Genomic DNA, 27,645 nt, shown 5'->3' with positions numbered 1-27,645 from the left:
TTATCATTTGGTTTCCTTGAGTCTATGCACGTTTAGCTTTATCAAAATGAAGCCATTTATAATTTAAAAATGAAAATTGGCCTGTACTCTATCACCTGCTGCAGAGAATAGTTTTCAGGAAGGCTGTTATGGAAAAAGAGTGTTGGGATGAATAGGAAGAATATGCTCCTACATGACTTCCCTTGCCCAGGCAAACTCCCCATTCAAGTAGGAACAAGAGAAAGGATGTTCAAAGGGAAAAAAGTACATAATGAAACTACTGAAACTTATTGCCCTGCAACAAAGATGCTAGAAAAGAAGACAATTAATCACTTTACTGGTTCAACCAGATGAACAGCAACTAGTTTGACAAGATCTAGTAGAGATAATGTACTTTTAGAAGGATAACACTTTATAATTTCCTTTTCATCCTGGCTGGAATTCTCAGGGCAGCTGTTGCTTTCATGCGTAATTGCAGCAGTAAATTTCTCATGTGTGAAATTGCTTGTAAGTTCTTAAATATCCTTAGGTTCCAAACAGCAGGACATCTGAAGATTGAACCCAAGATGGCTGATTAGGAATTGAGAATTGTTTTATTTTATTTTTATAAGGAAGATCTGATAAACAGACTGATTCTCTTGTTTGCATTCTGTTAAAACATGCAATATCTTATATGGCCTTTCCTTCAAACAGACATTTGACCAAACGTTTTGGATTAAAGGGTGCTGAGCATTAACTGCACAGGGAACTTGTGATGTGATGTCCTGTTTTTCCTCTGCTGGATCAGTTTGCTTTATTGCAATATTGCTATGATGGCATTTGCTGCTGTAATTGTGTGGAAAGTTTTCAGGATGCATTTCTTCATTTCTTGGGAAAGTACATATGTTGCTAAGATAAGAATAGCATCCTGACTAAAGGATGTCCTATCCAATTTTTTCTCCCTTAGCAGTTTTTCAGATTTTTCACTGTAGCCATGAGTCCTTGAAAGGTTTCCTTTTATAAAGTGAAACCTATCTTTTTCTGAGTCAGCCATAAGGTTTTGTCATTCAGCATCTGACTATTGCTATGCAGAATCTAGGACCCTTCAAATGAACCACAGAGAGGAAAACTCCCAGGTAAAACAATAAGATTTTATTCTATTTTATAGGAGCGTAAATGGTACAACTGATACTTCTAATGCTTTCATCAGCATTAAGGGCTTGGCCTCTTAGGTTTCCTAAATAATACCAGCAATCCAAAACTGCCTTATTACTTTATTGTGTAATATTGATTCAGTGTTGAAATAAACATTTACATTTCCCAATTTTTTTCCTTTGTGTAAACTACACATTTTTTAATTATTTACTCAGGCCTGGGAAAGACTGGAAAAAGCTGAACATGAAAGAGAACTGGCATTGCGTAATGAGCTCATCCGACAGGAGAAACTGGAACAACTTGCTCGCAGATTCGACCGTAAGGCAGCTATGCGGGAGACTTGGCTAAGTGAAAACCAACGGCTGGTTTCTCAGGTGACACTTTTAAAGAATTTAAGCAAATAAAGCCGCACTATCTAACCTCCAGGGATAATTCTCACTTGCATTAGGGGGATGGACATGTTTCTCTGCATTTCCTTCAGGATTGTGAACAAACCTACACTGAATTACTTATGAACGACTTCCTTGCACTAGTGTCTATTAATCAGAGAATGCAGTTTGTCTACAGAAAATTAAGTCTAAAATGATGTTAATGCAAGATTCTACCAGAAATGGCAATCCTTACTGAATTCTAACTCTTCATCATAGACCATTTAGAGAGACAACTCTACAGTGGCATCATCATGTCAGAAATGTTAATAGCCTTGTCATAAAGGGCAGGGAATTATGACTAAGTAAGAAACTGGACTAAAGTTTACTAATAAAAATGAGTGCAAGTCCGCCGTTCCACATGATCAGGATTTGTGCTTGCATTTTTCAAATGCAAAATATGGTATAAGATTGTGGTTTAACATCATTGATTAGTCAATTGGCCTATCAAAAATACAGGCACACCACTGACTGGGTTCATACTATGGCTACGCCATGTTTGATCACCAAGGCCTGATTGAATAAGCCACAGTTGGAGAATTGGAGGAACAAGATAGGGGAAACATCACAGGTCAACCAAATCTTTTAAATAAGTTGCTGATCAAGTTCTACCTCCCAAGGCCACTTGATCCTAAGCCAGTGGTAGACCTATGACAACTGCAGAAGTGTAATAAGAGGCTTTATGGTAAACTATCTCAATACCATTGTGCTAATCTACTTAATGCTTCCTCTTGTAGGACAATTTTGGATTTGATCTTCCAGCTGTAGAGGCTGCAACAAAGAAACATGAAGCTATTGAGACAGATATTGCAGCCTATGAAGAAAGAGTCCAGGCAGTGGTTGCTGTTGCCAGGGAACTTGAAGCAGAGAACTATCATGATATTAAACGCATCACTGCAAGGAAGGATAATGTGATTCGCCTGTGGGAATATCTCCTGGAGTTACTAAGGGCACGCAGGCAACGACTAGAGATGAATCTTGGTCTGCAAAAGATCTTCCAAGAAATGCTCTATATTATGGATTGGATGGATGAGATGAAGGTAAATGGCAGAACTGTATGCCAACTGTGTTCAGAAAAATAAGCAAGCTTTCATTATACATTTCTTAGGCAGCTGCTCACATTTTCCAATGAGATAAAAGTAGCCACAAAGGATATGCAGATTCTATGGTTATAACTGTTCCCATTATTTCAACTCTGAGTTGACAAGGAGGCTAGAATATAGAGTATATAGAATGTAGAGTACATTTGGATTAAATCTTTGGGCCTAAAGCTAATCATTGATTTATGAACTCAGTTGGAATCGGAACTCTTATTGCTAAGCAGTGAAATTGTTAAGTGACTCATGCCCTATTTTACAACCTGGTCAAGTGCTCAGTTCTACATTTGCAAAAGTATTTGTATTTTATGGAACATGCTAGGCAAGCACAAAAGATCTAAGAAGGGATATTTATGAAACAGTAATCAGAAAAATATCATGCATTTTTTAAAAAAATAAACAATTAGGAATTTATGCTTTCCCCAATTGATTATTTATAACCAGGTGTTGCTAGTGTCTCAAGATTATGGCAAACATCTCTTGGGGGTAGAAGACCTGTTGCAGAAACATGCTCTTGTGGAAGCCGACATTGCCATACAGGCTGAGCGAGTGAAAGGGGTTAATGCATCTGCTCAGAAATTTGCTACAGATGGGGAAGGTAAGATACTTGGGTTCACTCTTATATGTGCACTTGACCTATTGATAGATGCCAGTTGTCACCCCATGTATGTTAGGTGTTCAAAGTGGTAAATGATACCAATTATTAGGTTATTATAACCACCCTTTATAAGTCACCTTTTGTGAGTTGGGCAGCCACATAAATTAGATCAGTGAGTACATAAAAGCTAACTGTCAAGTGGAAGGGAACATATACACACCCAGATTTTCTGGACATGCCTATTCCATCTTATAACTGTGCTGCAAGCACAGCAATATTTAAATAAGATGTTCATTTGCAGAAACAACACATGTAGATAAGATGTGTACAGTCATGAAACCATATGTATTTAATCAAAGTTGGCACCACTGGTTACAGAGCAGCATTTAATTTCTTGGCCAGTAAAATATGTGTTAAAACAGTTTTAATAATTATGGTGACCCAGCCCCAGTTCCAGCATTTTTCACAAATTTTCCTTTCCATTTTTTCTTTCTGGCTTATATAAGAAAAAAAAAACTGTTGTGGATAATTAAGTACCCTACATGGGTTTCTTCAGAATTTCCTACAGTTTGCTGATTTATTTCATCACATCACAGAAGGAAATTTTAAAGGACCCTTTAGAAGAATAGATTATTTTGCTCCCTGTTTTGAAAAGATTTTGGATGCATAGAACTTGGACTGTCTATTTGCATCTTAGTAAGTGGTGGAGGAATGAAGAGTGATGACTGAAGTTCCACCAGAGAGTTGCTTTAACTTGTACTTGGAGATGTTTCTGAAGTTTGTATTAAATTGAAATCATTTAGATTGAAAAATCTATGACCAGATTTTAAGGAACTAGCATTCTCTATGTCTGTTGGTGTAAGTAATGTAATATTCTCTTGCAACTAATTTTCTATGTACTCTTTCTGCATGGGGAAAGGTTACAAACCCTGCGATCCACAAGTTATTCGAGACCGTGTGGCTCACATGGAATTCTGTTACCAAGAGCTATGTCAGCTGTCAGCACTACGTCGTGCTCGTTTGGAAGAGTCACGACGTCTTTGGAAATTCTTCTGGGAAATGGCTGAAGAGGAGGGATGGATAAGAGAGAAGGAACAGATCTTGTCATCAGATGATTATGGAAAAGACTTAACCAGCATTGTCCGACTTCTTAGCAAACACAAGGCATTTGAAGATGAGATGAGTGGTCGGAGTGGTCACTTCCAACAAGCAGTGAAAGAAGGGGAAGATATGATAGCTGAGAATCACTTTGGGTCTGAGAAGATCAGAGAGAGGATTTCAGATATCCAGAATCAGTGGGCTAATTTGGAGCAGCTCTCTTCCATACGGAAGAAACGACTGGAAGAAGCTTCCCTACTTCACCAGTTCCAGGCTGATGCTGATGACATTGACACGTGGATGTTGGATATCCTCAAAATTGTCTCAAGCAATGATGTTGGCCATGATGAATATTCAACTCAATCCTTGGTTAAGAAACACAAAGATGTGGCTGAAGAGATTGCGAGCTACAGGTCAATAATTGATTCTCTGCACGAACAAGCTAAAGCCTTACCAGAGGAGTATGCAGAGTCCATAGATGTACAGAGCAGATTGTCTGGCATAGAGGAACGGTACAAAGAGGTTGCAGAACTCACCCGGCTTCGTAAGCAGGCATTGCAAGACACTTTGGCTTTGTATAAGATGTTCAGCGAAGCAGATGCTTGTGAACTTTGGATTGATGAGAAGGAACAATGGCTGAATAACATGGAGATACCTGAGAAACTGGAAGATCTGGAAGTGATACAGCACAGGTAAGAGGTCTTGTAACTTTTTCAATTCCACGTTCACGGAGCTGTGAGCTTAATCATTAATGCTTGTTGGGTCTTTCTTTTCTTTTCCCCTTTTCTAGATTTGAAAGTTTAGAACCAGAAATGAATAGTCAAGCATCACGTGTTGCTGTGGTCAATCAGATAGCAAGGCAGCTGATACACAATGGCCATCCAAATGAAAAAGAGATCAAGGCACAGCAAGATAAGCTCAATACAAGGTAATGTATTTGCTTCTGGTCTCCTTTTATCTAATTTTTTAAGCTTTAAAGGCATATTTTATCTAGGGCCAGACAGATGTTGTATCTTTTATTATTTATAGTTCATGTTGTTCATTCAAAATAGAATAGATGCATTTGCTCCTGAAAAATACTAATAATCAATTGGCATTTATTTTTGTCAGCCAAACTGCACTCCCTACCCTAGTTAAGCTTGCCTACTTTCTTTATTCAGAGTTTCTAATTATTTGCCAACATTAATTAAACAAATGTTATTTGCACCCGCTTCTTATAGATTCTAAAGTATTTTAGAATGTGATAGAGTAATATAGTTGTTAAATTTTAAAGTATTATATTGAAAACTACAAATAAAGAGGCAAAAAGGATATTACATTTTGAAACGTGGAATAGAGAAGCACTGATGAAAATGTGAAGTTCAGTGTTTTTTCCCCTCCTCTCTACATCTTTGTTTTAGATGGAGCCAATTCAGGGAACTGGTGGACATAAAGAAAGATGCTCTTATCTCAGCTCTCAGTATCCAGAACTATCATCTTGAATGTAATGAAACCAAATCTTGGATCAGGGAGAAAACTAAAGTTATTGAATCCACCCAAGAGCTTGGTAATGACTTGGCTGGCGTTATAGCTCTTCAGAGGAAGCTAACTGGAATGGAACGTGACTTGGTAGCTATTGAAGCCAAGCTCACTGATCTCCAGAAAGAGGCTGAAAAGTTAGAATCGGAGCATCCTGACCAGGCTCGAGCCATTCTATCTAGGCTTGCTGAAATCAATGATGTTTGGGAAGAAATGAAAACAACTCTGAAGAACCGTGAAGAGTCCTTGGGAGAGGCAAGCAAACTGCAGCAATTTTTGCGTGACTTAGATGATTTCCAGTCCTGGCTTTCCCGGACCCAAACAGCCATTGCCTCAGAAGACATGCCCAATACATTGATGGAAGCAGAAAAGCTGCTTACACAGCATGAAAACATTAAGAATGAAATCAATAATTATGAGGAAGACTATCAGAAAATGAGAGATATTGGTGAGATGGTGACCCAAGGTCAGACTGATGCTCAGTACATGTTCTTACACCAGCGTCTGCAGGCCTTGGATACTGGATGGAATGAGCTTCACAAAATGTGGGAAAATCGGCAGAATCTTCTCTCCCAGTCCCATGCCTACCAGTTGTTCCTTAGAGACACAAAGCAAGCAGAGGCATTTCTTAACAACCAGGTGAGCAGTTATCATGACGAGGATGCTTTAATTCTCAGAAAGTAGATTCGAGCAACTTGTGATTCTCCAAATGTTCATTCATCCCTCTCTGTTGAACTGAAGTTCAACAATATCGGGGGGGGGGGGATCACTCAATGCCCATTCTTGCTTTAAAATGCCAAAATATTGATATTAAACTGACTGTCTTTTTGGAGGATAACTTCTGAGACACATTGGTAGCTTTTTTCCACTTCTGGTGAACTGATTAAACTGACGAAATTTTAGCCAGCCACATGAAAAAATAAGCACATTTTTGTATTGATAGAAAATAAATTTGAGATATTTGCCTATGAGGTAGTCATCCTTATTCTCAAGAAACCATTTTCTGAATGGACAAAAAGTGTTTTGAAAAAGGTTTTATATAACAAAGCTATGATAAGCTACCCAAGCTTATCGACTATAGTCAGATAACAGATACCTGATGGATCAAGAAGGAGTGACAAACTCATGTTCATCTTGCATATCTTGCCCTGTTTTTTTCCCCTTGTCATTTATTGGGTATCTGAATAAAAGGCTTTCTGGTTTTCCCAAATCTTTATAATCTTGTACTGGAAGAATTCTTCAAGCCACAGTTGAAGAGAAAAAAGGAAGTCATCTGGTTGAGCTTGCCATTCATTCACAATCCCCCAAATCATGATGTTGGGATCTATATTTATCTATATCTATTGAAGGTGACTATAAATATGTGGCATGGTCTTGTAAATGGTCCAACAGATTTACATTTGTGAAGATTCGCTTTTGGCTCAACAAGATTAACAAGTATCTAGAAATCAGTTTGTTTAGATATAGAAACATGTTTAAAAATTCACAGGGAGTATGTTTGGGTCAACAGAAGTCATTTGCACTAGAGATATGCAAATCAGTCTACTACTTTGGTTGAATGTATTATGTTAACCTAGATAATGTCAATCGTAGACTAAACAGCCATAAGTTGTAGAATAAGTTATATCTTACTTTATCTCTTTTTTAATTACAGGAATATGTTTTGGCACATACTGAAATGCCCACCACTTTGGAAGGAGCAGAAGCTGCTATCAAAAAACAGGAGGATTTCATGACCACAATGGATGCTAACGAGGAGAAGATCAACGCAGTTGTAGAGACAGGAAGAAGACTGGTTAGTGATGGCAATATCAACTCAGACAAAATCCAAGAGAAAGTGGACTCCATTGATGACAGGTACACTCATTAATAATATTTGGGAGAGCTGTGTGCTTGCCAATTGCACAATATGACTTAATACAATACAATAGCAGAGTATGTAGTTTAAATATAGACAGTCTCTGATTCAGTTGTGTATCTCCAATTAGAAACCCATTTAATCTTAAATGTTTTAAAGGTATTAAATGTAGCCTGGATCCACTCTATTTTGAATCACTCTATAATGTATTATGTACATTATATAGTTATAATGTACATAATAATAATAGAACCTAATGACTAAATCCAGACAAGCAAAGGATGACATACAAAAGACATTGTTTTTTGTAGGACAGTTAGAGAACTTAGTAGTAGTTTCCCACTTTTCATGATAGAGAAAACATAGTGAAGATGTTCTGTTTAATTTTCTTCTTCACCGTGAAGAGATTGTGTTTATAGCTTTAAACGTTTGTTCATATTTCAGTTTATTGAACCAAGATATAATAATCAAACCTTTAAAAAACTGAGTTGATGTTTCTCATTTTCTTTAAATCCAGTATAGACTTAAAGAATCACTGATATTTGATGGCTTCGTTATTTGTTTTAATGTTCAGCAATCTGAATTGTTTTTGTTTAATTCTGCAATCATCTCTTTCAAAAACAAACGTTGCTTGCAATTAGGGAACCCTTAAAAGTACATACCACAACTTCCTTTTTCTAGAATACATAGGTACAATCACTTGCAAAGTTATTTTAAGCCTTATACTTTATTTAAGGATTATGAAAACCACCAGAGTGCTTGACTTGGTAAGAGAGTTGGTTTATAGAATATTGACTCATAGCCAAGGATTATGAAAGAGCTTTTGAGGAACTATGCCTTGCGTGAGAAAAATTTGTAATATGCAATTGAATTATTAACAGAACATTTTGACAAAGCATTTTAATTTTCATGCAGGTTTTTTTTTTGGGGGGGGGGGAATGGACAAGTTTTGCCCTAGTGACAAATCTCATTGCTGAGTGAAAAAAAATTGGTCCAGTTTCAGTTATTAATTTTTACAGGAAATAAAAATGCTATTATCTATAACCAGTATCATTTTAAATTTACATTATGTATGAGTTTTGATGAAAAAACTATTAAGAGCTAACACCATAAAAATATTTTATTTTTAAAGAACAAGGGCTACTATGGTAATTTTATTTTAAATATTCTTTTCATTTCTTTGCTATTTAGTGAACAGCATAAAACTAACCATACCATTATTTGCACTGCAAAAATCTGGATAATCACTAGAAAGCAGTAGTTTTCTTTGTTTGCTGCCCCCTAATGGAATTTTGCCATCTAGATTAAATAGCTTTTCAGTTGGTTCTTTCTCATTAAGAGTCTTTGGCAAGATTTTTTTTCCTTTCCAACTGATGTTATACACTTGCTACAGTAATCAACTAAAACATATAATGTACCTGGTTCAGATCCACCACCACCCCAGAATTTTGAATTCAAAAGATGATTTTAAGTGAGCCACCTTCTCCTTGCCTGTTTGATATGCATGGGGGGGAGGGTGAGAGGAGGAGGAAGATCTAACTTAAGAATAATTAATATTCATAATATTAATTTGTTATGAAACAAATATTATGAAGCCAGTGAAGACTGGAAAAAAATCAAATTTTATAAAATTTCTGTAAACCATCTGTATTTCTGTGTATTAAAATTCATTCTTTAGAAACTATGTAATACAAAATTAATTTTTCAAACTAATTCACATGTAGCTCCCCAGGGTTTCTTGAACTGTCACCTCTTCTGGTCAGCTCAAATGTGCTACTGTAACATGTTCCACGTAGCCTGAGCTTGACAGGTGTCTGGTAGCTTCACCTGGTGCAAAATGTAGTGGCATGGATAATAATGTGTGCCCTTAGAAGGAGACAGGTTACACTCTGCTCCATATGTTGCACAGTTACCATTTTAATTCTAGATCCAATTCAAGATACTGGATTTTACCTTTAAAGCCCTATATGGCATGAGGTCAGATTATCTGAAAGACCATCTCTCTCCATCCCATCCAGAGGTGGGTTGCTAATTTTTGCACTACTGGTTTGGGCGCACTACTGGGTGGGTGGATGGAGCCTCCCACCACCACCACCACTACCAGTTCCGCCGATATGGGCCAAACTGGCAGCAACCCACCTCTGATCCCATCAAGTCCAGTGGTAGAGGCATGTTATAGGTCCCATCAGCTAAGGAGTTCCATCTGACAGAACCAGGAGGCAAACCTTTTCTGCTGTGGCACTGGCACATTGGGTGAGATTAGCCCCATAATGGGAACTCTGATCCAACAATATATCTGAATTAATTCATACATTTATTTGTTTGTTTAGATTTCTTAAGCCACTCATCTCAATATGCTATTTATTATTCATAAATATTAATAAGTTATTCGTGTTTCCTAATTTTCTTCTCTTTAATTGCTAAAACTGAGTTTATTCTCAAACAAAATATACATAGTTATATGCTTGAAATGAAACTACTTGATATATTTTTATATAATTCAATTGTCATTCTATTTAAATGAGCAGCATTCTCTGTTTGAATCCCCAGCACCATCATGACTGTACAAATGATTTTGAAGGTGTTTCATGTTACTCTTGAAACACCCCACCTTCAGCAGGGGTGGATTGCTGCCGGTTTTACTACCGGTTTGCAACCTACGTGCTCTCTTCATGTGTGTGTTTAATATTTAATGTTAATTGTTCTTCACGCACGAGCAGTCACTAAAAACCAAAATGGTAGCGGCCCGGCAGTGACAAGGGAACCAGTTCGGGGATGTGGCAAGTCGGGGCTGCTGCCGGTTCTGCGACCCAGGCCTGAATTCTACTACCAGTTTGGCCAAACTGGAAGCAATCCACCTCTGGTGTGCAGGGAAATTTTAAGACTTGTCACTATGTCCCGTGTTTCAAGGGATTTTATGCGTGTTTAGAAAAAGTCTAGCTTCTAAATGTTAGAAAATAACAAAAAGTGCAGCTTCTATTCTGACTGTGTTCAATTTGCTCAAAGTTCCAGCACTGAAAATGTCTTGTTTGTTTTTATACAGACATAAAAAGAATCGTGAAGTAGCCAGTGAACTTCTGATGAGATTAAAAGACAACAGAGATCTTCAAAAGTTTCTTCAAGATTGCCAAGAGGTATGTTTTCTTAACCCATTGAGAAAATGATTCCTCTGTTTCCCTTAAACAGAAGGTACTTCTGTGTGTGTGTGTGTGTCAGTCTGTCTTTTAGGTCCAGTACATTAATTAATAACAGATGATAGCTATCACCTCTAGACCAATTGATTAACCTCTAATGGCAGACAGTCCTTAATAGCTTTCATTATTCCTGTTTTTGTTTTGCTAAACCAGCAACAGTGTACCATTTTATTTAAATAACCAAAAGCCTTCTAAAAAGATCTCTTATGTTTTCCTTCCTCTAGAGCCCCTCTGTGAGGGGAAATGGGTGGTTAAAAAGTTAGATAGATGGATGGATTGATGGATGGAGTGAGTATGTACCAGTGATGGGTTGCTCTTACCGTCGCTACCAGTACGTTAATCACTGTCTGTCCGTGCACGAGCCTGACATGTGCTGTGCACGTGCATGACATGCACTGCATATGCATGCGCAATCCACTACCCCTGTTATACCCACCGGCTTCATGGGGGGTGCACAGGCACTGCACGCTGTGCATGCATGTGCAGTGTGCCTTTTGACATAAAAACAGCCTATAGAGCACAGGTGGGTGGGTGGGCCAAACGAGCCACCATACCAGTATGCCTCTCAGCTGCTCCCGGCCACTACCGGTATGGTCGTACTAGGCCGTACCCACAGCAACCCACCATTTATGTACGTACATACATACATCACTTAAACTAAAATGCAAAATCATAAGTTCCTAGATTATTCTTGCCTCCATTGCTTAACAATTACATACATTTTGCAGTCAGATGCAACCATCATATTTTTCCTACAGAGAAATAATAATGAAAATTAAAAGAAGGCAGCCCTCCAAAAGAGAACCCATTCTGTCCACACATTAATCTCTTATGAGAAAAACTCTCATTTTCTTGGGACATTGGAGAGCTGCTACAAGTCAAGATAAATAGTTCTAAGACTATTAGACTTGTGGCTTGATAAGATATAAGGGAATTTTGTGCACACACTCATTCAATTTAGATGTGACAGATATAAACGAGTTAAATGAAATCTGTAGATTTCAGCTTCGGAGAACCAAGGATCTGAGGCAGAGAGCATGGTAATCAAAGCGCAAGAATATTATTCATGATCAAGAACTATTGATAAAAATGGAACTTAAGAGTCACCAGGGATGGACATAAAAGAAGTGCCTCACATCTCTGTGTTTTGATTGACTGTGTGAGGTTGAAGCAAACAACCCTGGCACCAAGCACAGCAAAGCCTAGCTTCTCATAACATGAGTAGCTTATAGCAAGAACTATTCTGTCTACCTTCCTGGCCCTTCCTTTTGTTCCAAAAGTTTTGCTCATAAATAGAATCGACACCCACATCCCAACCTATGTTTTGCCACTTCTGGAGCCTGAGAACATCCCTTTCTGTAAGTCAGGATAATATAGCTTCAAAGTGAACTTGGTGCTGCTTTGGGAGCAGACCAGCTATTGTCCAGTTGAAGGCTCAAAAAGAACCCTTCCCAAAGCCATGAACGGCCTCTTTGTTATCTCCCGCTGAAAGGCAGATTCTTCTAAATTCCCGCAATTGCAGATTTTCCTTTTATTTCCATCTTTAACGAGCCTTTTATGAAGTGACCTTTGGAAATGTTCATGAATGAATGAAAAATGGTCTTTGTCAACCAAAAATAGAGGGTGGCTGGCCTAGCTGTCCCATTCTGCTCCACTCCCTTTGCTTGGATAAGACTTTATATGTGGGAGAGATTTGTTGCAGGCTATGAATCAGATCTGTTGACATACTTTCCTCTTGGGGGTGATTAGCTGAAAAAAATGCAGAATGTGCAGCTTCAAAATGTACTACTTTTCTTAACCTTACAGAAAAAGAGTTAGCAAGATTTGGAAGTAGTTACTTGGGAGAAGTCTCTTGTTAATAACAAGAGATTGAACTGCTAACCAATCCTCTTTATTTGCCTGTAGAAGAGAAGTGATAGGTCTCCTTTACACATACTCCCAATTTTTTTCCAGAGATTTAGAGAATTCAGAAAGAAGAAGTCAAAGCAACTTCCTGTTATATGGAATTTACAAAATTCCATTCCCATAGATGAAGCCTTTGATTATTAGCCTAAGGCAGAGAGAAAAGTTGTGCCACAGTTAACATTCTAAAATCCAGCTAGCATAAGGGCACTGTGTTGACAATTGAATGTGCACAGACCACACTGTACACCATCCAATGTTGTCTCTTCTGACAAAGGTGTCCATATGAAAAGCAGGTTATTAATGGTGGGAATTTCAGTAGAAAAGGCTTTTATGTCAAACTCTTTTTTCAACCAACCATTGAATAAGCAAGAGTCCCATTCTCATTACAGTCCTCCCCACAATTCTGCATAGCAAAGATTTCTGCAAAAGTTTTTTTCTAATCAGGTTGACATAAGGTCTTTTAAACTGTGTGTACAGGCACACACACACACACACACACACTGTATATCAGGAATTTAGTTCCACCAGAATTAATTCTGAATAATTTGCATAGAGCCTTCAATGATTTTTCTGTTGCTGACACTGGGTTAAGCTGTCTGTGACTTTTTTTAATCCATGTGTGACTGTGTTTCAATCTTATAAATGTGCTTTTAGGCTAAGCTAGACATTGTGGCACCAGCAGAGCTTTGGGTATGGGATGGTCCAGCCAGCTGCAAAGTGGCTGAGGGTAACTTCATGCTGAGAAGTAACAGATGGGAAGAGACCTAAATTCACTCCCATTTCCATCTTCTCTTTTGGAAGTCTTCCCCTTACTATTTTTCATGAGTTATGAAATAAAGGTATACATAAGTGAAATGGCCTAAGGGAGAAATTTTGGCAGGGGAAAGCAGCAGTTCTGCTTTCCTGTTGAAACCAAGACCACATTGGTGTTTGAAAATATAGATCTCTGTAAGTTAATGCTGAACTGGTACTTTAAATATCCTCACTTTGGACATTTTCAAAGCCAATGTCTTTTGCTTTCTTTCTTACCCTCCAGTCGTAGAATTAAGAATTTTATAACAATAGCAATAGCAAAAGCAGTTCGACTTATATACCGCTTCATAGGGCTTTCAGCCCTCTCTAAGCGGTTTAGAGAGTCAGCATATTGCCCCCAACAACAATCCGGGTCTTCATTTTACCCAGCTCGGAAGGATGGAAGGCTGAGTTAACCCTGAGCCGGTGAGATTTGAACAGCTGAACTGCAGATCTGCAGTCAGCTGAAGTAGCCTGCAGTGCTGCATTTAACCACTGCGCCACCTCGGCTCTTGATTTAAGGGATTTTACAGAATCATTTCTTTTGCAAAGCATATGGTATAATTTCAATTTTCAAAATAGTTTACAGTTTTTATTAAGATCAGTATTAAAAAAATCCTAAAATATAATCATTACAAAATTATTAAAATAGGTGAGAAAAGCATGATGGGATTCAGTCAACTCTTAGAGACATTTCAGAGTAGAAGGAGTTTTATCTGTTTACAATAAAATGAGACATATAAGCTTTTCTCAGAATAATGTCCTGTAGTCCTGGAGCCTAGATTAGATCCTATTGGAAACCAGTATTTCCATTATGTGAGTGCCAACATCTGGACTTAGTCAGCTGATTGAAATTGTCAGAAAGTTTTTAATGGCTGTGGATACACCCTATTTAAAGTTAAACATTTCCATCGTTTTTCAGCTGTCTCTCTGGATTAATGAGAAGATGCTTACAGCACAAGATATGTCTTATGATGAAGCACGGAACCTTCATAGCAAGTGGCTGAAACACCAAGCCTTCATGGCTGAGCTTGGCTCCAACAAAGAATGGCTTGACAAAATCCAAAAGGTATGGTACACAGGAAGGGTGCTCTGGGAAAGGCATTTGGGCTTACTTGTCATGCCCCTTCAGGAACATGCTAGCATAGAATCATGTGAATTAGTCCTATGCATGTGGAATTACCAGGTTATGGCAAACTTGAGTTAACTCTTCTTGGTTGACCATTTTGTTTAATTTTAGGAAGGGATGCAGCTGATTGCCGAAAAGCCTGAAACAGAAGCAATTGTGAAAGAGAAGTTGACAAGCCTGCACCAAATGTGGCAAGAACTGGAAAGCACCACCCAAACAAAAGCTCAGCGGCTTTTTGATGCCAATAAGGCTGAGCTGTTCACACAGAGCTGTGCTGATTTAGATAAATGGCTGAATGGCCTGGAGAGCCAGATACAATCAGATGATTATGGCAAAGATCTCACAAGTGTCAACATCTTGCTGAAAAAACAACAGGTAAAGCCATTGGAGTAGTAAACTTTGCCACTTTGGTAATGGACAGAAAGGGGGGCAAAAATGGTGAAATACATATGAATTTATTTTTATGATAAACATTTATCTGAATGCCTTTCCAGTTGGATAGTATTCAAGCTGACCACGGTATTCCATTATTATATCATTTTTAGGTATTTGAGATACTTCTGTTAAGAAAAGCAAATGTATCACATGAAATATATCAAATATTACTAAGCTGAGTGGTATTTAGTGGTGCAGTGCAATGCTTTGAATTCAGAAATGTTTCATAATGTTCAAGGAACTAATGTATCTGGCAATTTAAAGCAGATCTTTTTTCACCGGAGTTTGTTGGGCTGCCCTCTGCAGTTGTAGCCAGATGCTACATACGTACCATACCTGTTCCAACTATTATTTATGTTTGCAACTCTGTAGCCTGCATAGCCATAGCATTTAGCTATCTTTGCTTCCCAGATGTAATCTGAATACAAATCTCTTCACCTGCCTTCTAAAGCAAGGAAAAAAAATATCGGAGGGCTCATTTTCAACAGTTCGTGACAATCTCTAAAAGTCTATAAAATATCTTTTTCACACTATGTCCATTTGATGAGGACAGAAATAGCACTGTTGTCCTTGGTTGATTCATTGCTATAGGTTTCCTCCATATTCTAGAGATTTGTCTGACAAATATGTAAGGTGTTAATTGGGGTTGATTTTCACAACAAGAGTTGAAATAGGCACTGGTACATATTTAACCTTGATAAACTTGTGCATCCTTTTCTTTTCTTTTCTTTTTTGCAAAATTGTGTTTTGAATAGTTTGACTAAAAGGGCTTGACAAAATGAACATCCAAGCTATTGGGGAATTTCTCCTCTCATACATTTCTATAAATCACAAAAAACTATGTCAGAACCTTTGCAAAAAGTTTCAAAAGTACTGGAAAGAATGACACAGAACATCCAGAAAATTTGAAAAGAAAATTTGAATTTAAACTACAAATATTTGTATTGGGCAGGATCCCAAAGAACGTAAATGAAAAGCACCACAATTTATTAAGAGGTGGCTGACAGCAGTAAGAACCAATGTAACACAACATTGGGAAAGAGAAACCCTTCCAATAATACAAGTTTGGAAGACTAAAATCTGAGAATGCACAGCAATGGAAAAACAGACTATATATATTTGTAGTCTAAGTCTAACCAAATTCAAGCAGAAATGGTTCCCTTGTAAATAATATGTTGCACAGAAAGGCAAACTAAAACACTTAGAATATGGTTTTTGAAGAAAAAAGAAAGCTGTTTAAAAACCATTAGAATGACCCAAATAGAAGTGAGCTGTAATCTCACTGGATAGTATAAAAATAAGTAGCAATTAGTGGCTGAACCTTTTTGTTTCATGGTCTTGCTAATGATCCTTAGATAGTAATACCACTTTAGTAATGGATTAATATCTACATTTTCATTTGCATTGTAGATGCTTGAAAATCAAATGGATGTCCGTAAGAAAGAGGTTGAGGAGCTGCAGAGTCAAGCCCAGGCACTGAGTCAGGAAGGCAAGAATACTGATGAAGTTGATGGTAAACGCTACACAGTGGAAAAGAAATTCACGGAACTGCTGGAGCCCTTGAATGAAAGGAAGGCTCACCTACTGGCCTCTAAGGAGATCCATCAGTTCAACCGGGATGTCGAGGATGAAATTGTGAGTTTAAACGTTATTCTCAGTTGCAGCTTGGATAGCACACAATGCTATTACCCAATCTCTTAATTCTTGTTACACTTCCTTCCCATGTCTGTATTCCATATTGATCTGTATATTTTATCTCTCTAGTTGTGGGTTGGAGAGAGGATGCCTATTGCCACATCCACAGATCATGGGCACAACCTTCAGACTGTTCAGTTGTTAATTAAGAAAAACCAGGTAAGAGGCTAGCCTGTTAGCAACCTTCAGATAGGCAAAATATTCAAAATGTAGATTCTTTTCTTAAATATCTTGGGGGAAGTTTGTGGATGAATACTCTTGGGTTTTTTTCCCCTTTTCCTTTGCACTGTCATATTTTTATATTAACTTTTTAATGAATGAAAAGCATCATTTACACAAAGGTATTTTAATCATCTGTATAAGATAGCTCCTATATTTTATATGCAACTGATAGAAACTAATCTATCTTAGTTTCTGTGACAGAAACCAACACTATTTTATGACCACTACAAAGATAATAAATGGCACAGTTGTTTGAATCTACTCCACTTACCACAGTGAGCTGGTTTATTTCTTATGTCTGATTGAGTCTCCCATTTTGCACACATCATGATTCTCTGCAACAAAATCTTCTGACATGGATATCAGATGTAGGTGCTTTGGGCATTACTTGTTTAAATCATAAATATGTGTTGACTTATCCAATGAATTAATCTTTACCCAATCTCTTGTTCTCAAGATGAGAGTAGTTTTGTGTAATGGTTAGAATGCTGGTCTAGAAACGGACTTCTCATTATCTTTCCTTTTAAGCATTTGTTAAACTATTCTTAGTATGAGTATTAAATTCCCCCTACCCCTTTAGACACTTCAGAAAGAAATCAGTGGACACCAGCCTCGTATCGATGACATTTTTGAGAGGAGCCAAAACATCCTTACAGACAGCAGCCTTAATGCCGAAGCAATCCAGCAGCGGCTCGCAGATTTGCAGCAGCTGTGGAACCTCCTGATTGAGGAGACAGAGAAACGCCACAAGCGCCTTGAGGAATCCCACAAAGCCCAACAATATTATTTTGATGCTGCGGAAGCTGAAGCCTGGATGAGTGAACAGGAGCTCTACATGATGTCAGAAGAGAAGGCCAAGGTAAGGCAGCTTCCTGCTATATAGGAAGCTGAGCTCATCAGCAGTCATTGAGCTAAATCAATGTTTTTCCAACTTTAAGATGTGTGCACTTCAACTCCCAGAATTCCCCAATCAGCATGATATTAAAACTATCATGCATATAAGGTATAAATACTTTACTTTTGTTCCTAAAAACTATATGGATGTTAAATATAGAATTAAAGATAGGTAGGTAGAAGTCCTGACCTTGCTATCTTTTGACTTGAGTTCAGTTCGCTGTGTTTATTTCTTTTTTGATGAAGGACACATATATGTTTCTAGAAAAGGTGAACTATTCTGTTTCAGATTTCATAAACTCAGGATAGGATTCTTGTATTTGGATTTGAATAACCCACATTTAAAGCAATAAAAATATTTTAAAATTATTGAACTAGAAATAAAAAGCAGCACAAGGAAAAAGAGCAACAGGCCTGACATACATCTTATTGTGGCATGTCACTGGGATTGTAGTTTATGCCCCATCATACCTATGCCATCTTGTGACCATCATTATTGCTGTATCATTCAGTTAACTTACTTTCATTAGAAATGTTGTGGTGTACTACAGCTGTATTTTAAATCATTCCGATCATTTACAAAACAGATAACTAGTCAGTTTTCCTGGGTGCTGCTCTGGAAAGTCCAATCATAGGTTAAATACAGCCAATCTGCCCAGGATTGAATCTGTCCTCTATAATCCAGCACTTTTGATGTAGGTTGACTTTCCATAGGTAACAGTTAGCAGCATTGGAAACTGTAAACCTTGAGTTAACAATTTCCTATTTAGCATACTTTAGAAGCATATTTTTAGATGTCCTAACATCATATAACACAAATAGTGGACAACCCTCATACCAAATGGCCAGGAAAAGGCTTTGCTAAATTTGCAAATTAGGATAATTTGCCATTTAATAAACATGATTTGTTTTCTCTTGAAACTTTAGGATGAACAAAGTGCAGTTTCTATGTTGAAGAAACACCAGATTTTGGAACAAGCTGTAGAAGACTATGCTGAGACAGTCCACCAACTTTCCAAGACCAGCAGAACTTTGGTAGCAGATAATCATCCAGAGAGGTGGCTCCTACTGTTCTGCCTTTATAATTTGCTTTTGTTCTTAGGCCTTATAAGAACTGCTCTGCTGGATCTGATGAGTGATTCATTAAGATTAGCATGCTTTCTGTTTTTAAGCTCTTCTAAACTTACAATTATTCTGGGTTAAAAAAACAAACAGCAAAATTAGCCGATTTAGATCTAACAAGCTGCAGATTTCCTGTTCTGCTCAAGTATTCCACTTAGGTACTTTCTCACTCTTTTGGATTCAGAGGGAGACTTAGAAAGCTTGTGCTTTCAGTTTTAAATAAACCATGGTTTTCCGTGATTAACTGTATTCAAGGAATTTTGAGCTGCAGTTTTGGAACAATCCAGGAAACTCTGTTTGTTTCTTCATTGCATTGCATTTTCCTCATTGTTTACTCTTATCTATGAACAAATTAGCATAGGTTACAAGATGTAGTCCTCAACTTATGTCCATTCAAATTACAAAAGATCTCCACAGAGCTATTTATGAACAGATTCAAAGTGCTGGTGGTCATCCCTTCCCAATCATGTGATCTCATTTTGGGTGCTCAGCAACCATCCCACCTTTACAGCCGTTTGCAGTGTTCCACAGTAATGAGATTGTGATTTATGACCTTTTGCCAGAAACCAGTATTACTTTAATATTACATTTGCTTAACAACCAACCATGGTGCTTCACTTGACTGCCGCAAACAAGGTCATAACATCGGTCATGGTCACATGATAACCTGCTTAACTGATAAGACTTGTGACCATAATTCTAGGCTCAATTATAATCGTAAGTTAGGGACTACCAGTTCATCATTCACTGAATCCTTTTGGCAAAATTATTCATTCCTCCACTCTAGTAAATATCACGTTCTTCAGTAGGACAGGCTGCCAGGAATAGAGACCAATAAAAACAAGAAATAAAAATCTTGTTCTAAAGAGAAGTAACATAAATGGGAGATGGAATGGGGAAAGAAAAGAAAGCAAGACAAAAAAAATCAGGCATGGATTCTTAACCTACAGTTTCTCTAACTGTAATGTAGCTATCATACTGTGATGTAATTAAAAATTATTGCTTACTATCAGAGAGAGAAGAACCAATGTAATGGACTTTCTTCATTTCTCTTGATGTGATGGAACATCTGCTAAAAAAAATTGCTCAATACTTACAGTCTTTTTCTAAATGCTATTAGAATTGTACTTTCATTTTATGATTGAATGGCACCACAACTAAACTCCTTTTGGAGATGTGTGTATGTATAAAATAAGTAATTACTTCTTGACATTATATACTGGCCTGTCAGGTAGATGTTTAAAGTTTTCTAAGCAGAGTAGGATGGAAATATTGATTTCTTCTTCAAAACCTGCAATTTTTTTTATCAGAATTTCAAACTGCAGAATTATTCACCCTTCAAAAATTACTTCTTCTGAAATAGGCAATTGGAATTGGAAAATCAAATGCTAAATATATAATAGAAAAATCAAATAAAACAAAAGAAACTGTGTACTGTATAATTCATGGGTACACATATTTAACAGAACATATCAGTATTCACATAGGACAAGTGGGTCAGAGAAAAATGGAAAAGTCTAGCAGAGAAATAGAACAGTTTTAATTTCCTCTGCAATTCTTCATACTGTCTGAATTCTGGCAAATTCCCCTTTTGTATATGCTTCTAATTGTTCATTGGTTGGGAAAGAAATTATCCATCTAATAGAATCTGATTAATTTCCTCTGGAAAGTTTAAAGTCACAAGCTGGGAGGTGCCTTTTATTAATGTGGACCATTTGTTTATCAAGAGCATTCAGCACTGGCAGAAATCCAAGCAACCCAAGCCAAGTTCATATCCTTCCTCTAGGTCATGTGAAAAGTCATAGGATTAGATTGTTAGATCTGGAATGTATCTTAACATTCTCTCATATTGTCTTTTAGCAAAACAGAACATGAAGCTATGAGACTGGGTGGGAGGGGGGTGTTTGTGACTATTTTTCCACAGCCAGCAGCTGTATTACAAGTTAACTTAAAAGTATAGTCACCCCATTCTGTTAGAGCTAATGAGATAAGTTAATTAATTGCGCACAGTTCTGATTTGGCTCCCGAGGCAGGTTGGAACTGGGCGCTCCCTGGTGGAATTATGAGAGCTGTGGTGTAGAGGTAAAGTGGGACAGCCCAGAAATTCCATTAAGTACATACATGCATACCAATTGTTATTATAATTATTTTTTTATAAAGCTACAGCCTGAATTGCCAGAAACATTTTAAAATGCTATTAATGCTTAGATGTTGATTTTTAACAAAAACAATAAAAAATAAAACTAGCTCAATTTCCCGAGTAAAAGCAGTGGAAGAAATAATAATAACAAAAATAACAACTACAGTTGAAGAGCTGGCAGCTGTGATTACTCATTGTTTGGTAAATAATAATAATAATAATAATAATAATAATAATAATAATAATAATAATAATAAAATAATAAATAATAATAAAGTAGACAGTGAACAAACTTGGTTATGGTTAAAAACAGGTACATTAAAGAAAGAAACAGAGTCACTAATCCTGGCTGCGCAAGAACAAGCTATCCGCACAAATGCCATTAAGGCCAAAATCGAAAAATCCTCTGATGATGCCAAATGCAGACTTTGCAAAGAAGCTGATGAAACTGTTGATCACATACTCAGCTGCTGTAAAAAAATCACGCAGACTGATTATAAATTGCGGCACAATTCAGTAGCACAAATGATCCATTGGAATTTGTGCAAAAATTATAATATTAAAACAGCAAAAAACTGGTGGGAACATCAGCCTGAAAAAGTCACCGAAAATCAGATGGTCAAGATCTTGTGGGATTTCCGTATACAAACCGACAAAATACTGGCGCATAATACACCAGACATCACACTGGTTGAGAAAAATAAGGTCACAATCATAGACATCGCAATACCAGGTGATAGCAGGGTCGCCGAGAAGGAACATGAAAAAATCGCAAGATACCAGGACTTAAAAATCGAAATTCAACGACTATGGCACAAACCAGCAGTGGTAATTCCAGTGGTAATTGGCACACTGGGTGCTATTCCAAAAGCACTGGAATTACATTTAAAACAGTTAAAAATTGACAAAATCACCATCAGTCAAATGCAAAAAAGCCGCACTGCTTGGATCTGCACGCATATTACGAAAATACGTTACGACGTCCTAGGCCCCTGGGTGGGGCCCGACTAGTAACCAATGCCAAATCCGGCGAAACAACTGGCCGCTGTGATACAATTGTACAATAATAATAATAATATTCTGGAAAGAATTGTGGGAAAATGCAAAGGACTACAATAAGGAAGCAAAGTGGATACATGACTTTGAGAAAAGCATTGGCAACAAACAAATGCAAGTATTAGAAATAACAACTGAGATGGTCAAAAATCAAGTAAAAAAAGGAAAGAATTGGACATCACCTGGAAATGACCAATTACATGGTTTCTGGCTCATATATCTGACCAGTTTACATGCAATATTGGCCAGGCAACTGAATGAAATTTTACAAAATTGTCAAATTGATGAGTGCTTGACAACTGGAAAAACATACCTGATTCAGAAGGATGCAACTAAAGGAACAATACCTGAAAACTACAGACCAATAACATGCTTGCCAACAACCTTCAAATTACTCACAGGCATTATTGCAGATAACATTATGGATTATTTGGAAACTATCAACATCTTGTCAGTAGAGCAAAAAGACAACAAAAGAAGGAGCAGGGGCACAAATGATCAGCTCCTAATTGATAAAATGATATTAGAAAATTGTAAGAACAGAAAACGAACTTGAATATGGTCTGGATTGATTACAAAAAGGCATTTGACTCATTGCCACATAGTTGGATCATAAAATGCTTAGAAACAACTGGCATTAGCAAAAATATTACATCCTTTACTGAAAAGGCGATGAAACAATGGAGAACTGAGTTGGCAGTAGGGAATGAGATTTACGGAATGGTTAATATCAAGCGAGGAATTTTCCAGGGCATTTCACTTTCACCTCTTCTCTTCACCATCGCGATGATCCCACTATCAGTAATCTTTAAAAAAATGAAATTAGGCTACCAAACAGCCAAAGAAGCTGAAAAAATTTCGCATTTACTATATATGGATGATTTGAAACTCTATGGAAAGTCAGAAGTAGAAATCCAATCATTGACAAACACAGTCCGAGTATTCAGCACCGATATTTCAATGCAGTTTGGCATGGAAAAATGTGCCACTGTATACATAAAAAGGGGCAAAATCACTACATGTGAGGGAATTGAAATGCCCAATGGCCAACTAATTAAATGCAATGAAAATGAAGCCTACAAGTACTTAGGCATTCTGCAGTTGGATAACATCAAACATGGAGAAGTAAAAACTATTGTCAGGAGAGAGTACACCAACAGAGTTAGGAAAATTTTGAAATCTAAATTGAATGGTGGAAATACAATCAAGGCCATAAATACCTGGGCAATACCAGTTATAAGATACACAGCTGGTATAGTTAACTGGACACAAGCTGATTTGGACCTTTTGGACCGAAAAACCAGGAAACTAATGACAATGCACTACAGTTTACATCCACGTGGTGATACTGATAGATTATACCTGCCCCGAAAATCAGGTGGCAGAGGATTATTACAAGTGAAGCAAACAATTGAAGAAGAAAAACATGCACTGGCTGACTATTTAAAAGAAAGTCAAGAACATCTATTAATCAAAGTAAACAAAAATCTACTGAAGGCCCAAGAGCAATAGCAATAGCAGTAGACTTATATACCGCTTCATAGGGCTTTCAGCCCTCTCTAAGCGGTTTACAGAGAGTCAGCATATTGCCCCCAACAATCTGGGTCCTCATTTTACCCACCTCGGAAGGATGGAAGGCTGAGTCAACCCTGAGCCGGTGAGATTTGAACCGCTGAACTGCTGATCTAGCAGTAGCCTGCAGTGCTGCATTTAACCACTGCGCCGGTCAAGAACATCTATTAATCGAAGTAAAGAACAAAAATCTACTGAAGGCCCAACAGATGAAACAAGAATACAGAAAAGATGTGATAAAATAAAGAATGGAGAGTTGGCAGAACAAACCACTGCATGGCCAATTTCTGGAAAAAATAAAAGATAAAGTGGACAGTGAACAAATTGGTCATGGTTAACAACAGGTACATTAAAGAAAGAAACAGAGTCACTAATCCTGTCTGCATAAGAACAAGCTATCCGCACAAATGCCATTAAGGCCAAAATTGAAAAATCCTCTGATGATGCCAAATGCAGACTTTGCAAAGAAGTTGATGAAACTGTTGATCACATACTCAGCTGCTGTAAAAAAATCACGCAGACTGATTATAAATTGCGGCACAATTCAGTAGCACAAATGATCCACTGGAATTTGTGCAAAAATTATAATATTAAAACAACAACAAACTGGTGGGAACCTGGAAAGCCTGAAAAAGTCACCGAAAATCAGATGGCCAAGATCTTATGGGATTTCCGTATACAAACAGACAAAATACTGGCGCATAATACACCAGACATCATACTGGTTGAGAACCAGTCATAGACATCGCAATACCAGGTGATAGCAGGGTCGCCGAGAAGGAACATGAAAAAATCGCGAAATACCAGGACTTAAAAATCGAAATTCAACAATTATGGCACAAAACAGCAGTGATAATTCCAGTGGTAATCGGCACACTGGGTCTATTCCAAAAGCACAGGAATTACATTTAAAACAGTTAAAAATTGACAAAACCACCATCCGTCAAATGCAAAAAGCCGCACTGCTTGGATCTGCACGCATATTACGAAAATATGTTACAATGTCCTAGGCTCCTGGGTGGGGCCCGACTAGTAATCAATGCCAAATCCGGCGAAACAACTGGCCGCTGTGATACAATTCTTTTGTTGTTGTGATGATGATGATGATGATGATGATGATGATGATGATGATGATGATGATACCTGCTGCAACAATGCCTTTAACACGTTTAAATAATATCTCTCTATCCCAGGTTCTTAGGAAGGACTGTCAAGGCGGATAAAAATGTCAAGTCCAGTCTAAATGTCTGGCTGACTACAACCAACTACAATAATAATAACAACAACAACAACAACACTAATAAATTAAATGTATATGTTGCCCCTCTCTCAATGCAAAACATATATCTATTTAAGAGAGGCTTTGATGTTTTGCTTTTGCTAAGTAAATATCTTCTTAAATTAAAAAAAATGCTTTCGGTTGGTCACTATGGCAGCAGAGTATTAAGTTAGATTGGTCTTGTAAGATCGAATCTGGGTTGGTCACTGGGACCAGAGATTTACTCTTCCAAGCTTTTGGACTCATGCTGAAGCCCATCTTTAGGGAACTTCTTTCTACTGGAATATGTGCTTTGGGCTATAAGATTATTATTAGATTGATTAGATTAATTCTGGTCTAGCAGAGTTTGGGGGTTGTTACTATATAATTGACTATATTTATATGAACTTATTTAAACTAGGTCTAGATGGAGTTTGTTTTTTATCTTTTGTCTCCACAGTGAACGTATCAGCATGAGGCAATCGAAAGTGGATAAACTCTATGCAGGCCTGAAAGACCTTTCTGAGGAGAGGAGGGGCAAGTTGGACGAGAGACACCGGCTATTCCAGCTGAACCGTGAGGTGGATGACTTGGAGCAGTGGATAGCAGAAAGGGAAGTGGTAGCTGGGTCTCACGAACTGGGACAAGATTATGAGCATGTGACAGTAAGTAACCTTGATTCTTAGGTTCCTTTTTTATTCACCTTTATGATAATGTGCAAGATTGGAAAATATAGTTGATATGTACAAAATTGTAACCAAAACATAAATGCAATAAAAATGCTAATGTAAAAATATTAAAAGCACTCTGATAAATTGAAACAGTTTTCCAGCACTAATGCCCAAAGCCTATCTATGATTATTTTTGCTTTCCACAAGAAGAATATCTTCTTCTGTTAATTGCTTTGAATATCATATGTAATGAAAAACAGAAAAATGTGCTGGGTACGTTACAGAAATTAATTCAGGAGTCAGAATATATATTACATATGATACAGTTGTCAGGGTTCCAACTGACCCGAGCCATTTTGAAGTTTCAGGATTGCCAGCAGTTTTGCTTTATTAATGTCCATTTCCTTTTGAATATAACTTTATCCAGTATATTATTAGTTGAGCAGTAAGCTATGTGTCTTCATGCTGTATCTTCCTCCAATTTATCATCTTGATCCAAGGCTTATTTACACATACATCCTTTTTCTCCCAGATGTTGCAAGAGAGATTTCGTGAATTTGCTCGAGACACGGGGAATATTGGACAGGAACGTGTTGATACCGTCAATCGCATGGCTGATGAACTCATTAATTCTGGACATTCTGATGCTGCTACTATTGCTGAGTGGAAAGATGGTCTCAATGAGGCCTGGGCTGACCTCTTGGAACTCATTGACACAAGAACACAGATCCTTGCAGCCTCTTATGAACTACACAAATTTTACCATGATGCTAAGGAGATCTTTGGCCGAATACAGGATAAACATAAGAAGCTTCCTGAGGAACTTGGGCGGGATCAGAACACAGTAGAAACCTTGCAAAGGATGCATACAACATTTGAACATGACATTCAGGCCTTAGGAACACAGGTATGCATGTTAAATAAACATGTTATTGTATTGCTTTAAAATTGAAGAGCCTGTAGCTTGCATGGCTTTGGATTCAGGAAAGAAGAGTTCAGGTTTTTCAAATTTGTTAAAGTTCTCTTCATTATTTTCTCTTCTTGATTGTTATATCCTCCATGTGTTTTTCTGCAGTTCAAAGCCTTATAATAATATGGAATCTTCGTTTCTTTGTATAATTATTATCAGAGAACTTATTGCCAAAAGATGTTAACAGTGATTATCAAGAGATCAGTAATAGAGAACAGACAGATTGATCAGCCTAATATTTAAATTGATCCATTTAGAAAATTCAAATAAATACCAGCTGCTAAAGAGGAATAGTTAGAAATAGCCATTGTTTTCAAACTCTCTGGCAGCATGAAGGAATTCATTTAACTAGCCTTTATAAACGCCTGGAATTGATGGAGTTTTGGGTAGACTCAGTCTTATTATTTTATGTATATTATTTGGTTGATTCCTAAGGCTACCCACTCTTCAAGGACTCTGGGAAATTTGCAAGCAATTAGAAACAATAAGAATTATAATATATTAATAAAGAAACACACTGGGGAGGCATTTGTTTCCACTATATTACAGATTTATTTATCTTCTATGCCTTCCATGTCTCATCCAAAGTGACTCTGGGCGGCTTAAAGTACATAAGAGGATCCCTGCTGAATTAAAGCAAAACCCACATTATCAAGTATTTTGTATCACTCAGTTGTCTATGGATGCATTTGGGAAGCTCACAAACACAAGAAGATTATTAGGCCACTTCTACCATTGCTTCCCAGCAATTAATATGTAAGGTGTCCTACTTACATTTTGGCAGGTTATACAAAGCTATTAAAACTAGCAGCCACTGATAGAACCATAATTCATGCATTTGATTAGGCCTATTTCGATGGCAGCAAACTCCATAATTTAC

The 27,645-nt window shown here is 37.4% G+C and overlaps 1 protein-coding gene across 4 annotated transcripts in view; it reads left to right on the top strand.

The window, feature by feature from the left end:
* SPTBN1 (spectrin beta, non-erythrocytic 1) overlaps positions 1–27,645 on the top strand; it is a 179,381-nt gene that overhangs the window by 128,447 nt on the left and 23,289 nt on the right. For all 4 annotated transcript variants that reach the window (XR_015696915.1, XM_087717523.1, XM_087717524.1 and 1 more), the window contains 16 exons: positions 1,329–1,487; positions 2,279–2,581; positions 3,083–3,236; positions 4,156–5,026; positions 5,125–5,262; positions 5,735–6,491; positions 7,507–7,709; positions 10,754–10,844; positions 14,524–14,670; positions 14,842–15,105; positions 16,576–16,800; positions 16,930–17,019; positions 17,663–17,941; positions 18,904–19,034; positions 25,585–25,789; positions 26,328–26,702. Coding sequence is in view for 3 of the 4 variants with exons in the window: in XM_087717523.1 (XP_087573649.1) it covers positions 1,329–1,487; positions 2,279–2,581; positions 3,083–3,236; positions 4,156–5,026; positions 5,125–5,262; positions 5,735–6,491; positions 7,507–7,709; positions 10,754–10,844; positions 14,524–14,670; positions 14,842–15,105; positions 16,576–16,800; positions 16,930–17,019; positions 17,663–17,941; positions 18,904–19,034; positions 25,585–25,789; positions 26,328–26,702 (4,392 nt within the window). In the remaining variant the exon portion in view is untranslated. The remainder of the gene's footprint in view (positions 1–1,328; positions 1,488–2,278; positions 2,582–3,082; positions 3,237–4,155; positions 5,027–5,124; positions 5,263–5,734; positions 6,492–7,506; positions 7,710–10,753; positions 10,845–14,523; positions 14,671–14,841; positions 15,106–16,575; positions 16,801–16,929; positions 17,020–17,662; positions 17,942–18,903; positions 19,035–25,584; positions 25,790–26,327; positions 26,703–27,645) is intronic.

The sequence above is a fragment of the Thamnophis sirtalis genome, unplaced genomic scaffold (assembly GCF_051295495.1).
Source record: "Thamnophis sirtalis isolate CommonGarterSnake01/CBP01778 unplaced genomic scaffold, rThaSir2_p1.2 scaffold_6, whole genome shotgun sequence".
Taxonomy (NCBI): Eukaryota; Metazoa; Chordata; class Lepidosauria; order Squamata; family Natricidae; genus Thamnophis; species Thamnophis sirtalis.
Note: the sequence above shows the minus strand (reverse complement) of the source record. Positions and strands in the feature narration are given on the sequence as shown.